General features: G+C 57.1%; 2 protein-coding genes across 2 annotated transcripts in view; one reads left to right on the top strand and one right to left on the bottom strand.

Annotated features, from left to right (window-relative positions):
- Positions 1 to 6,129, top strand: part of SMCR8 (SMCR8-C9orf72 complex subunit) — a 9,545-nt gene extending 3,416 nt beyond the window's left edge. Inside the window, exon 2 of the mRNA XM_009649440.2 lies at positions 1,216 to 6,129. Coding sequence (XP_009647735.1) covers positions 1,216 to 1,669 — 454 coding nt within the window. The 3' untranslated portion in view covers positions 1,670 to 6,129. The remainder of the gene's footprint in view (positions 1 to 1,215) is intronic.
- Positions 6,130 to 6,262: 133 nt separating this feature from the next.
- SHMT1 (serine hydroxymethyltransferase 1) lies at positions 6,263 to 12,117 on the bottom strand. Its single transcript, XM_009649439.2, has 11 exons — positions 10,834 to 12,117; positions 10,122 to 10,267; positions 9,704 to 9,819; positions 9,454 to 9,614; positions 9,217 to 9,298; positions 8,773 to 8,985; positions 8,384 to 8,500; positions 7,930 to 8,052; positions 7,628 to 7,744; positions 7,339 to 7,449; positions 6,263 to 7,045 (listed from the first exon to the last, which is right to left on the bottom strand). Exons 1-11 carry the CDS (start codon positions 11,086 to 11,088, stop codon positions 6,876 to 6,878), a joined length of 1,611 nt encoding a protein of 536 aa, XP_009647734.2. The 5' UTR covers positions 11,089 to 12,117; the 3' UTR covers positions 6,263 to 6,875.
- Between the last annotated feature and the right edge of the window lie 16 nt (positions 12,118 to 12,133).

Below are 12,133 nucleotides of genomic sequence, written 5' to 3'. Positions count from 1 at the left end.
AGTGTTTCTGAGAAGCCTGAAAATCAAAATACAGAAATCTGCTTTCTGGGCTGCTGAGTATTGTGTCACTGGGGGTTGCGGATGACGAAATTACCCTAAGCTGAGAGTTCACCCTCATTTCTGTGCTCGTGCGGCAGGATGACAGCTCTGCCAGCAGCTGCTCCCAAACTTCTCTGTCTGTCGGTGAGGTTTTAAAAAGCCCCGAGTGTTGACTCATTGATCAGTGTTTGTGGTTAGATGCAATTTTTATAAACAAAAGTTTGGTTGGTTGTTTTTTTTTTTTTTTGAGAACTGCTTGTAACATGTGTCAGACATTTAAACTCTCCTCCGTGGAATGTTAATTAAGTGTTGAATTTAACGTGGGTGATCTCAGCAAACCATTTGTACAAGGGCTTTGGGAAGGAACTTAGAGGCTAAATTAATTATTCCGGTAAGGGTGCTGTGTCTCCGAAGGCCAGATGCTGCCCAGGTGCAGGGGCAGCCCTTACACCAGCAGCCGGGGCTCCTAGTTTGAGGCTGGGAGCTGTGTCTCAAATGAGCAGCTTTAACCACGCAGGATTGAGGAGCAGAAGGTAGAGTTTGCGTAGGCTTGTAATTTGCATTTAAATAACATTCATTTTGGCTTGCTGGATAATTGTATGTTCTGAATGTGCTGTGGGTTTGCACCTGAGTGAAAAATGCCCGGGCTCAGCCAGGAAATATTCTGGTTTAAGGAGGGTTCCCTTTTTAAAGGAAGGGGAGAAGACATTGCTCCGACCAGGGCTTTGACCACCTCAGAGCAGCTCCCTCCCAAACCAGCAATACGGGGCGAAAGCGGAGCTCTTGGCAAGGGGGGGGCTGGTTTGGGTTTCTGGGTCCTTCTTGTCACATCCAGAAGCTACCACCTGCCACAAGGTCTGCTTCTGTTCACCAGAGATGTCCCATCGCTCCCTCCATGATGCCGAGGGAGGAAGCTGCCCTGAAGCGTGGTAGTTTGTGAAGTAGCGTGCACGCGGTGCGGATCAGTGCACGTGGGGATCCACAGGATCGAGATTTCTTTAGGATCTGGCAGACTGGAGAGACTGGCCATTCTCTTCCGTGCTAGGCTTTATTTGCCCGCAGAGGCTCTTACTCATGAGCTAGAGGGAAAGTACGTGTGATACAGGGGCATGGACACAGTCTGCTGCTTAACTGTCTGGTTTGCTCCAGCTGTGACCTCTCTCCTTGCTGTTTCAGGACGGTGTCACCTGCTGGGGTGAACGTGCTGCACGCCCTGAGCCGATACAGCCGGTACGTCAGCATTCTGGACGCTGACAGTAAGACTCTCCGCTGCCCGCTTTACAAAGGCACCTTGGTGTCACGGCTGGCAGACCACCGCACGCAGATCAAACGAGGAAGCACCTACTATATGCACGTCCAAAGTATCCTCACCCAGCTGTGTTCAAAAGCCTTCCTCTTCACCTTCTGCCATCATTTGCACCTTCCCATCAGTGAAAGGGAACCAGAGGAATCTGTTGTGAATCGCAGGATGAACTTTCTGAAGCTTCAACTGGGCCTTGCCAATGAAGATATCAAAATTGTACAGTATTTAGCTGAGCTGCTGAAGCTGCAGTACATTCAGGAACCCGGCCAGGGAGTCAACCCGCTGCTCAGATTTGACTATGTTCCCAGCTTTTTGTATAAAATCTAGCCTGGCGCGGGCTGCCTGCCTGCGTGCTCAGAGTCTGACAAAGCTCATCCGTGCTTGACATTTGACGCTGTCTGCAGTAGCTCTCATACGTCGGGAAGGGGTGAAGAAGCTGATGCATTTGCAAGCATCTCTGCTCCACAGAAATCAGCATCTGAGGGATGAGATTTCTGTGTGGTTCCCTGTAGCTGAGAACGTAGATGTTCCATCACGTAAAACACCGGGCGCTCTGGTTGTAAATGTTAGAAAGGGCACTATTAATTTTTAAAGCGTGTCACGGCAGCATCCCAGGGAGGATTATGGCATGGAGAGAGAGGTGGGCTGTCTTGGGGATCAATACTTACTAGTGTGCAGCCCCCAAAATAACACAGTGCTTCGCACGCTTCTGCCAGAACCCTAAATGCTGTTGGTCCCTTCCATAGAGCCAGGGCGGAGACCAGAGGGGAGATGTAAAGGCCACGTGAAGTTTTTTAATCCACCAGTGTATCGCCTGAGCGTAGCTCAGAACCTCCCTGGCAGGATGGCAGCTTGCAGTTACCCGTCTGTGCACAGCCGTCGCGGAAGGTGTCCCTTCGCACGTTTTTTTCTGAGTTTCCTGGTGCTTCCCAGGACAGGTTGTCCCTGGGCGGGTGGGAGAGCAGTGGAGGCATACGTGCTACTCTCCAGAAAGCATTTGCCAGTTTCAGCTTTGTTAAAATCTGGAATGTGGAAGGACTCCTTAATGCTGGCGAGCACCGAGGCGCCCGCTGCTGTGAATGTAGAGCACTGTGCCTTGTTAATTTGTCACGTCCTATTAACTGGACAACCTCCGAGAAGGCTGGGAGGGAGACAGGGAATCCTCAAAGCACACGAGGTCGAGGGTGGCCTTTTAAGGAGAGAAGGGAACTGAGCAGAGCAGGGGGGAGGACACGCCCTCCTTTTTAGGTGCTTTTTGTGATGGGGAAACGAATAATGCAACTCAGCTGAAGCTATGCTGTGAGACAGCAGGCTGTTAGAGCAGGCTGCCTGGCTGGTGAGATACCAGTGCTCAGGAGAGATCGGGGATGAATGTACTGGATTCCATGTTGTATCTGTAACTGGTTGGTTGGGTTTTTTTGTTTTTTTTTCTTTTGTCGGGGAGTTGACTTTTGGGCTTTGTGGTAAAGCAGGGGCAGCGTTGCTGCATGCTGCTTCTGGCCGAGCCTTTGTCGTGTCTCGACTACCTCTCCCGGGGTGCTCCTGGGTAGCTCTGGATGGGGCAGAACTGACGCTCTCTGAGCCTGGATGCCGAAGACTTTCCTTTCAAAGCTTCTGCGCCGCTGCCTGTGCCATAGAGGTCATGCCACCAGCGTGGTGATGCTCCCAGATTGTTCTGTCAGTACTGAAAACTTTGTGCCCGGGCAGAGCGCTTCCCTCTGGGCTCCTGTAGGAGATGCTGCTCATGGCCACCAGTCCCAGGCTGTGCCCTGTTCCGCCCAGTGCCATGCAGTGGTAGCAGCCCCCATGGTACTTCTAAGCAAGAAAAGCCTTGCTAGGAAAGATAGCCTTGGTTTTATTTCTTGTTATCGCTCTTCTAATTACAGGGTAAGATCAGCTGAGATCATTCAAGATGAGCTGATGGTGTTGTTTGGTTTGGTTTTTTGGGGTTTTTTGTTGTTTTTTTTTAACCTCTGTTTATTGTGGTAGTGTGAGGCAGTGCTGGAGATGAATGTCGGGTTCCTTCCATGCCCGGGGAAGTTTCTGTGTAGGGACTGGGGTTCGTCAGCGCCGCTCCAGAGCCCACTGAAACTTGCCGTGAGTATTGCGCTGCTCCGAAACCTGTGTCCCAAAGGCAAGGAAGTTCCTTGGGGAGGCTTCGTCTGGTGCCAGCGTCTGCGCTGCAGTACTGCTGCCGCATTCTCTCCCACCTGGAAAGGTCTCCCTGGGGTAGTGCGGGAGGTACAAACCAACAGGGCAGAAAGATTATTTTAAATGTTAGCAGTGTTTCTGGTGGCTTACGGTGAGGCAAGCTCAGCTGGACAAATTGGGCTCGTGGTACTCGCCAGAGGGATTGCCAAGGTCAGGGGCTGCTTGTGATGGTGGCTTTAGGTCGTGGTTGGGAAGCAGCGTGGTGTCACCTTTGCTGAAGGTGAGCGGTGGGCCTGTGCGCGGGGCTGCACGCCTTTCAAGCACATTTAAAGGCCTTTTCCTTTCCTAACTGTGCCCTCCTGTCGCGTGTGAACTGGGTCTGCTGGTGAAAGACTTCCGTGTCCATTGGAAACCCCTGCTTTCTGACGTGACTTGAGGTGTCCCCTCATCAGTTTGTCTGCACCCAAACAGCTTCCACACTAAAGCTGAGGCAGGGTTCCCCAGGGGAAGAGGCACCTCAGTAAATGAGTAACACAGGTGATACCGGGCAAACAAAAGCTCCCTGGTCCTGCCTGACCCGCAGCTCTGGAGAAATGCTCAGCACGGGAGCTTGTTTCCTGCTGGAAAAGGACCCGATGCTATTTGGGTTTGAGGAGGGAGGGACGAACTTTTTTCCTGTTGACTCACACACGTCTTCCTCCAGGCTGACAGCGCAGAGCAGCAGAGCGGGATCGATGGGCAGCGTTGGCTGATTTTAGTCTTGGTCTCTACCTGTGGCGTTCAGCTGCACTCGTAAACTGAAAAATAACTTGTGTCTAGTTGCTCCCTCTATCAAACCGGTCGTATCTGATGCTCAAGGCTGTGTTGAGCGATACTTGCACTACCGCCCGCCTGACCCGCTTCATCTCTCTGCCACAAAGCTGCTCTGATCCGGGAGGATGGCCCGGGGGCTTTGCTGGGACATCGCCTGTTTCGAAACGCGAGCTCTTGTGCTATCTGCATCTCGGCTGTTAAGCAGGAGCTGCGGGGAAATGCGCCTGGGAGCGCTTGTCCTCCCAAAGCTGGCTCGCGGCAGGGTAACCCCTGAGCTCAGAATGCAGGGAACGGGGGGGAGCAACATCGGGCTGTGGCACCGCGGCGCAGCCGGAGCCCGGCCTGCCCTCCCTGCCTGTGGTGCCCGTAACAGCGGCAGAAATCAGGGGAGCCCGAGTGCAGCTGGTGGTTCAGGAGCTGGATTCCTCTCTGCTCAGTAATTTCTCTGTCTGACCTTTTGCTCCTGTACAGTACAGATCCCTATTTCGGCACTTTAAGACTTTTTCCTCATCCTCACTGTGTTACCTCACTAATTTCTGATTTTAGCAGACTTATAACAAGTTACGATCTCCGCACTAACAGCTCCCGCGACGAAGCTTGGCACGTGTGTTCGTCGGCTCGCACCGCCCCATCCGAGCGCCGCGCGCTGCCGTCCAGCCATCCTTCCACCACGAGCAGGGCAGGTTCCTCGCAGCCACGGTGCGACACTCGCCAGCCGCCAGAGCCAGCGGTGCTGTGCATGGCCATCGCCTGCTTCCGTGAGTGCTGCCAGCATGCCCCCGCCTCCCACACGGCCCGCTCCGGCTCCCTCCACTCTCTCTGCTGGCTGCCGGGGAGAGGAGGCTTTAAACGTGACGGAGAATTCGTCAGAGCAAAGGTCTCCCCTGGCCGCCTGCTGCCTGGCCGGGAGGGCAGGGCTCCCTTTTCTTACTCCTCCACTTTCCTTCTCTGGGAGATGGACTGCCAGCTCCTGCTCTACACTACACTAGCCCCACCGCTTTTGGATCCCACCCCAAGGAGGGCCAGCCATAGGAGTAGGCAATATTAACCCTACACAGGTTTCATTTCTCAGAGAATAGTGCTCGGATTTCCTTTCATCCAGTAGCAATCACTTCTAAGCAGTTCCAAAAGCTGCCTTGCCTTGACGAGGGAAGTACTGCCTATACTCTAGCAATATTCACCATTTTGTAAGGGGTGGGAGAGGCGCTTGAGGGGTGGGAGCCGACGGCTCCATGCCCCCAGGCCAGCTCTTTGGTTTCCATGGAGCGTGGTGGGGGGCCCTGAGCCCCCAGGCTGGCAGTGGGTGACAGCCTGCCCTGCGGATTCAGCGTCTGGGAGGGCTGGGCAGGACCCAGGGCTTGCAGCAGCGCTTTGCAAAGGCTCCCGTAGGAAGGTGCGACGGGGAATTCAGCGAGTGCCCGGGCCCTGGTTAGCACAAGGGCAGAGCAAGAGTGTACCCCGATACTGCAGGGCTCACAAACCCACCGCACGCCCCTCCCCGAGACGCATTTTAACTGGAAGGCAGAAACACAGGGTACCCGGTCCTGCCGGCCGCCTCGCTGCCGGCATGGGGATGGGGCTGGGCCAGGAGCCGCCTCCGAGGAGGCTGCGATGGATTCTCATCTTATTTTAAAGCACTGTATCCTATTACTGCATGTTGAGTTACGTGTGCGTGTGCCTGTGCGTGCCGAATGCTTGCGTCGGTAGTTAGAGCGAGTGTGACCGGGAGAAATCCACGAAGCATGTCTTAGTGTCGTGCTGTAAGTGTTACTGCACAAGAGTTTAACAGATGTTAACACCAAATGACTAGTCTGAGAAATGTACTTTTAAAAAAAAAAAAAAAATTATTTATTTGGGTTCAGATATTTTTGAAATACAAAAAAAAAAAAAAAAATTGGTTGTATTTTTTAAAGCTTATAATTCTTGTCATACATTGTGGTTAAATTCTTAATTTTACCGTGCTTATTAAAAAATGGTTCTACCTAAGCTTTGTGCTCAGAGATCTGAGAAAATACCAGAGATGCTGGCTAGGATGGGACGGTGGTCCCGGCAGGGCTGGTCTTGGTGGGTTTGGGGCAAGGCTCGGCCTTGCCAAAGGCTGCGGAGGCTGGAAGGCACAAAAGGAGAGGGGGCTTGTGTGCGCCGAGGGGAATCCTCGAGGCAGAAAGCAGGGAGGGTTTTAGCGGCTGTGAAGTCTCTTGTGCGGCTGAGCACAGTGGGGTGGGCAGGGGTGTCTGGGTGAACCTGGGCAGCCCTGCTTAAACCTGGATCAAACCCGGGCCTAGCTGTGAGGCTGAGGGTTACCTGGTGCTTGGTCCCAATCCTAATGCTGGGTGGTGACAGGGCTGGCTTCCCCATGGCAGGGGACAAGCTCAGGGTGGGTCTTGTGCCCCAATTGGGAGGGGAGAGGGGGGCAAGAGCCCACCAAGGAGCTGCTGCTGCACTGCAGTCAGTGCCAGCAGGGAGGTGCTGGGAGAAGGCACTGGGGTGGTGGTCTTGGGCTGGGGTGCAAGTGTGCTGTGAACCCGGGTGCTTCCATGGCTCCGGGAGCAGGCACAGGTGCCTCCCCTTACAGGACAGGCAGACCCGGGAGCGGGAAGGTCGCCGCGAAGGCCTCCACCTCTTCCTTCAGTGCCTTCAGCTCCCCCCGGTATTTCTCCTCCTCCAGTTTCTCCTTGAATTCCTTCAGCGTGGCTTTGGGGCTCATGTCCTTCTGCACACGCAGCGTCAGCTCGATCCCTGCCAGGATGGGAGACGCATCCGTCAGACCCCTGCGGCTGCAACACGTCCCGCACCCTGCCCGGCCCTGCTGGGGGGAGCTGGGCGGTGGGCTTAGCCCTGCGTGCCCCCTTTCAGCCCGCTGCCTGTGCGGTGGGGAGGGTCTGGCGGGTTCCAGCTGTGGCCAGATGTCCTCTCCCACCCCCAGATGTGCAGGTGGGACAGTGACTCCGCACTTGTGCCTGCGCCTCCTCGCCTGGAGGAGCTGCCCTGGCCCCGGGCCCCCCAGCCTGCGAGCCTGGCCCCGGCCTCACCTCTGTGGATGTACTGGGCCACCATGCGGAAGTCATCCTGCCGGAAGCTGCGGGAGGTGAGAGCCGGCGTCCCGAACCGCAGGCCGCTGGGACGCAGGGCGCTGACGTCACCTGCACCAGAACAAGTCATGCATGACCAAACCGGGTACCAAAACTGCCATGTACGGCAACTCGGCATCATTCCTGGTGGTGGACCAGGAGCTGGGAGCTCTGCAGGAAGCTCTGCAGGGGCCACGGGAGATCCCTGGTGTGCAGGGCAGGACACGGCAGAGTTTGTGGGATCCCTCACCAGGGCACGTGTTCTTGTTGCAAGCGATGGAGCAGATCTCCAGCACCCGCTCAGCCCGGCCGCCGTCCGTGCCTCTGCTGCGCAGGTCCAGCAGAATGAGGTGGTTGTCGGAGCCCCCTGCAGAGAGAGGGGTTGGTGGGGGACGTAGGATTGGGGTAAATGTTGCTCCCGCAGGAGACCAGCGAAAAAAGCTTGAAATTGCACCAGAACCTGCCCCTGCTTTTGGGGGCAGAAGAGTGGCTGCCTTGGGAAGGGCCATGCACAGAGGTCAGCCCCATCCCACCGCTGAGACCTGTCCTCACCCGTGACGATGTCGTAGCCCAGCTCCATCAGCGCCGCCGAGAGAGCCTTGCAGTTTGCAACCACCTGCTGCTGGTAGGCCTTGAACTCGGGCGTCATGGCCTGCTGCAGCGCCACGGCGATCCCTGGGGAGGAAGGTAGACCAGGGGGAGTTTTGGGGGGTTCCCACTGGGAGAGCGGAAGTCATCATGGAAGCTGAGCAAACTGATGGAGAGTCCCTTCCCCTAACCAGGCTGGTGGCGTTGCCATGTGCCAAAAGGCAGGATGGGACGAGCCTGGTCATTCCTTGGGCCATGCTGGATCCAGCCAGTGGCTCCTTGCTGTGGTCTCTCCAGGCTGTGAGCCCCTCAGGGCAGGTGGAGCCCCCGACACTGCTGCTGGGGTCAGGGCCTGGCCAGGACATCTTTGCCAGCTCCCATTGCCATCCTGGAGCTCACAGCCAGCCCGGATGCATACCTGCGATGGCGTGGTTGTGTGGGCCTCCCTGCAGCCCGGGGAAGACCGCCTGGTTGATGAGGCTCTCCAGGTTGTAGAGTGTTTCCTTGCCTGTCTTGGGGTCCACGCTGCGGGTGCCTGCAGGAGGGGAGGGCAGGGTCGCTCACCAGGCAGCATGGCTGCCCTTCTCCCAAGAGCTGCCTCTCAGAGCAGGGATAGTGGTTGTTCCTCTTCAAATCTGGGCCATGGTTGGCCCCGGGAAGCTCCCCGGATGCTCCCAGGAAGCCCCAGACCCTCCTGCCCTCCTTCCACCTCTTCCACCCCAGCTACAGCAGGAAGGAGCTTTAACTTGCCGCCCCCCCCAGCCTGGGGGGGATCATTTTTCCTGGCTCCCTGGCCAGGTCAGGCACCTTTGCGGTAGAAGATCATGCCGGCCCTGCAGCCCCGCAAGGTCTTGTGGGTGGTGGTGGAGACGACGTCGCAGTGGTCGAAGGGGGAGGGCACCACACCAGCAGCCACCAGCCCGCTGATGTGGGCCATGTCAGCCATGAGGTAGGCACCGTTGGCGTCGGCGATCTTCCGCATGCGGGCGTAGTCCAGGTTGCGCGAGTAGCAGCTGACACCTGCAGGGAGACGGGACGTGGAGGGGATGGGAGCAGATGCTCGAGGACAGCCCTGCCTCCAGCCCTGTGATGCTGGGGACAGCCCAGCTGGGGACAGCGCACAAGCTCCTGCCAGCGTGGATGTGTCAGAGGTCTCCTCCTAGCGCTGCAGCATCCCCAGGCTTACCAGGGTGCTGCTGGCTTTGTGGAGCCACCCGCCCCCAGGGAGGTCAGTAAGGGTGTGATCCTTACCTGCTATGATCAGCTTGGGGTGGAAGAGGCGGGCGTTCTCCTCCAGCTGGTCGTAGTCAATGTAGCCAGTCTTGGGGTTGACCTGGGAGAGGAAGAGGAGGGTTCAGCCACCTTGGCATGGGTTGAAGATCAGCCACAGCACCATCCTGCAGCTGCCTGGAGCCTGGCACCAGTACTTTTAGCTTTAAGAGGCACTAACACTTATGACGACCGCATCCTGGCTCCGCATCTCTGTACCTTGTAGGGCATGGACTCGAAGAAGACAGAGGTAGCAGAGATCTTCTTCTTGTCCGTCATGAACCCGTGGGTGAGGTGGCCCCCATCGGGCAGGTCCAGCCCCATGATCCTGCCGTGGGGCTCCACCAGGGCCGTGTACACCGCAAAGTTCGCGGGTGATCCTGCAGTGAGCACACGCCGGCTCAGTTACGGGTGCCGGGGTGTGTGGAGGCCGGTGCAGCCGGCCTGACTCTCCTGAATGCCCCATTACCTGAGTAGGGCTGGACGTTGACACCCCACTTCTGGGGGTCAAGCCGGTACGCCTCCAGGGCTCGCTTCTGGCACAGCCTTTCCAGCTCGTCTACGAACTCCGTCCCACCATAGTACCTGCCGGTAAAGGATGGGGCAGGGGTTAAACCAAGCCCTGTGACAGTGCTGTGGAGAACTTGGTGATGCCATGGTTGAGGCAGCCACTGGGCCAGCAGCTGCAGCAGATGTGACCCTGCTGAGATTGTCCCATGCGTGGCCAAGGACAGGAACTGAGAGGGTCAGACCCTGCCCTGGAGGAGCTTGGCTGCCAGCGCCAGGACATGGCTTCCTCTCCAGAGGTGAGGTCTGGCAGCGGGGATGGTTCTTCTCCCCTCCCCATGAGGGTTTGGGTTGGGTGGAACCCTGCCCCAGCCCTGTACCTCTGTCCTGGGTAGCCCTCAGAGTATTTGTTGTTCAGGCAGGATCCCAGGGCCTCCAGGACCGCTCGGCTCGCAAAGTTCTCCGAAGCGATTAACTCCAGCCCCAGCCTCTGCCGCTGCTTCTCCTTCTTGATGATTCTGTACACCTTTGGGAGGGGAGAACAAGAGCTTTACCTGTGCCTGCTCTGCATGGAGACATGGATGCTCTGTAGTAGGGGATGCACCCTCGGAGGGGACAGGGTGATGGACAGGGGCCTGGAAAGGTGATGGAGAGGGGAGACATGATCCCTTCTTGGTACAGCTGATCCCAAACTGTTCATATGTCTGGTCACAGGCCATATTTTGGGTTTCTGCCTGCCAGGAAGCTGCCAGATAATTCAGCTGTCATTTGGGCTAAAGAGTCAAGGGCAACTGCCGCATGGCCTGGTTGGGCCAGCTTGCTGTGGTGTGGACACTAGAGCTTCAAGCAGAGTGTAGGAGCCATAGATGCAAAGTTATGACCATGTTATCTGCAGATGGTTGGAGGATGGAGGATGCCCTCCCTCCACCTCTCACTGCAGGCAGAGGGGGCACAGAGGGTGGATGGGTCCCACCAGCTCAACCTTGGACCATTTCCCTGACACATCCCTGGCTCAAGGAGGTCAGCGTCCCTGTGGCTGTCCAGGGGATGAATGAAACAGCTGCTGGGCAGGGGCCAGGAAGGGGCTCTCACCTCCGGGTCATTGGTGTCGAGCGGCTCCATTACCATCCTGTTATGGCAGGCCCAGAGCTCCGCGCTTGGGAGGCCCCCGCTGCCCTGTGTTGAGTTTGCCATCCTCCTGCTGGGTCCAAGGTCACCTGCCAGCGGAGAGGGGAGTTTGTGGGATGGGCTGGGACAGCAGTGGAGCTGGGGGCCTCCACGCTGCATCCCTGCGCCCTGCCTGCTCCCATCCCACGTCTTCTCTGGGAACACAGAGGGACCAGCCATGGGCTGGGACCTGCTGGGCGAGGGAAACACCAACTGTCAGGGTTCCCCCACTGATTTAAGACCAGTTCATTAATTATAGTGCTTTGATCATTTCTGATACTCTCCCACCACCGCCCTGCCTGGGCTCCCCCCACCCAGCTCTGCAGCCCCTGGCCAGATGCTTGAGGACGTGGTGAACCCACGCGTGGATCAAACTGGATCAGCGACACGAGCAATGCCTTCCCCTCTCGTTCCTGTATATCTGTGAGTCTTAGGGCTTCTAGGAAATGCCCTCATGGACACAAGGGTATCTTATTAAAACTGCTGTTTAACTTCAAGAGCAGTGAAATGCTCAGACCTCAGTTTTAAGGTGCACTGTGTTCCCTCCCCAGCATGCTTAAACCCCTCATCTGCTTTCCCTTGCACACCACCATGAGGGCAAACCCCCGGCAGGTCGGAGTCCTACCCCAAACCCTAACTGAAGCAAGCACGGCTTGTGGAGCTGGGCCCTGAGAGGCAGCAGCTCTGCCTCAGCCTGACTCCATAGCAGGCGTGATGGCCGGGCCTGGCAGCAGCCCTCTGTCGCTGAGACTGCTGCCGGCATTATAATGCAGAGCACAAGCTCCCCGGCAGGCATGAGCGCCCAGCTTCTGCCTTGGCTGAAAACAATGCATCTTTTTTTACCCATTAACCCTACAAGGCCAGCAAAGGGCTGTGAGCAGGTTATTAAGCAATCCCACTTACTTTGCTTGCGCCAAGCTGCTGAAGTCCGATCAGCGTGGGCCTCGCTGGGCTGGGGAAAGGGCTGCAAGGGAAAGGGCAGGGTGCAGTGCTCTGGCTTTGACCTCCAGGGTCTCCCCCAGCGCAGGTCGCAGCGGTACTGACACCCAGCGCTTTCGGCAGAGCTGCGGAAGGCTCCGAGGGGACACACAGACCCCCCCGTCCCCCACCCAGGATGAGACCCGCATTTCCACCCTCCTGGTGGGACACCCGTCGGCCCTGGCAAGTTCACCTGCAACAGGGGTGGCCCCCAGCCCTGAGGCTCCATCCCCGCCCCGGTCTGCAC

Source organism: Egretta garzetta, unplaced genomic scaffold (genome assembly GCF_000687185.1).
Source record: "Egretta garzetta isolate BGI_Z169 unplaced genomic scaffold, ASM68718v1 scaffold42, whole genome shotgun sequence".
NCBI lineage: Eukaryota > Metazoa > Chordata > Aves > Pelecaniformes > Ardeidae > Egretta > Egretta garzetta.
Note: the sequence above shows the minus strand (reverse complement) of the source record. Positions and strands in the feature narration are given on the sequence as shown.

Bases quoted from the DNA above. Each gene is read 5' to 3' on its own strand.
- SHMT1 (XM_009649439.2), bottom strand. From the start codon at position 11,088: ATGGCTGGTCCCTCTGTGTTCCCAGAGAAGACGTGGGATGGGAGCAGG. The intron at 9,820-10,121 runs GTACAGGGCTGG...CTTTACCGGCAG, and splicing joins GAGGGCTACCCAGGACAGAG to GTACTATGGTGGGACGGAGT. The intron at 8,053-8,383 runs GTATGCATCCGG...CTTCCTCCCCAG, and splicing joins ACACAACCACGCCATCGCAG to GGATCGCCGTGGCGCTGCAG.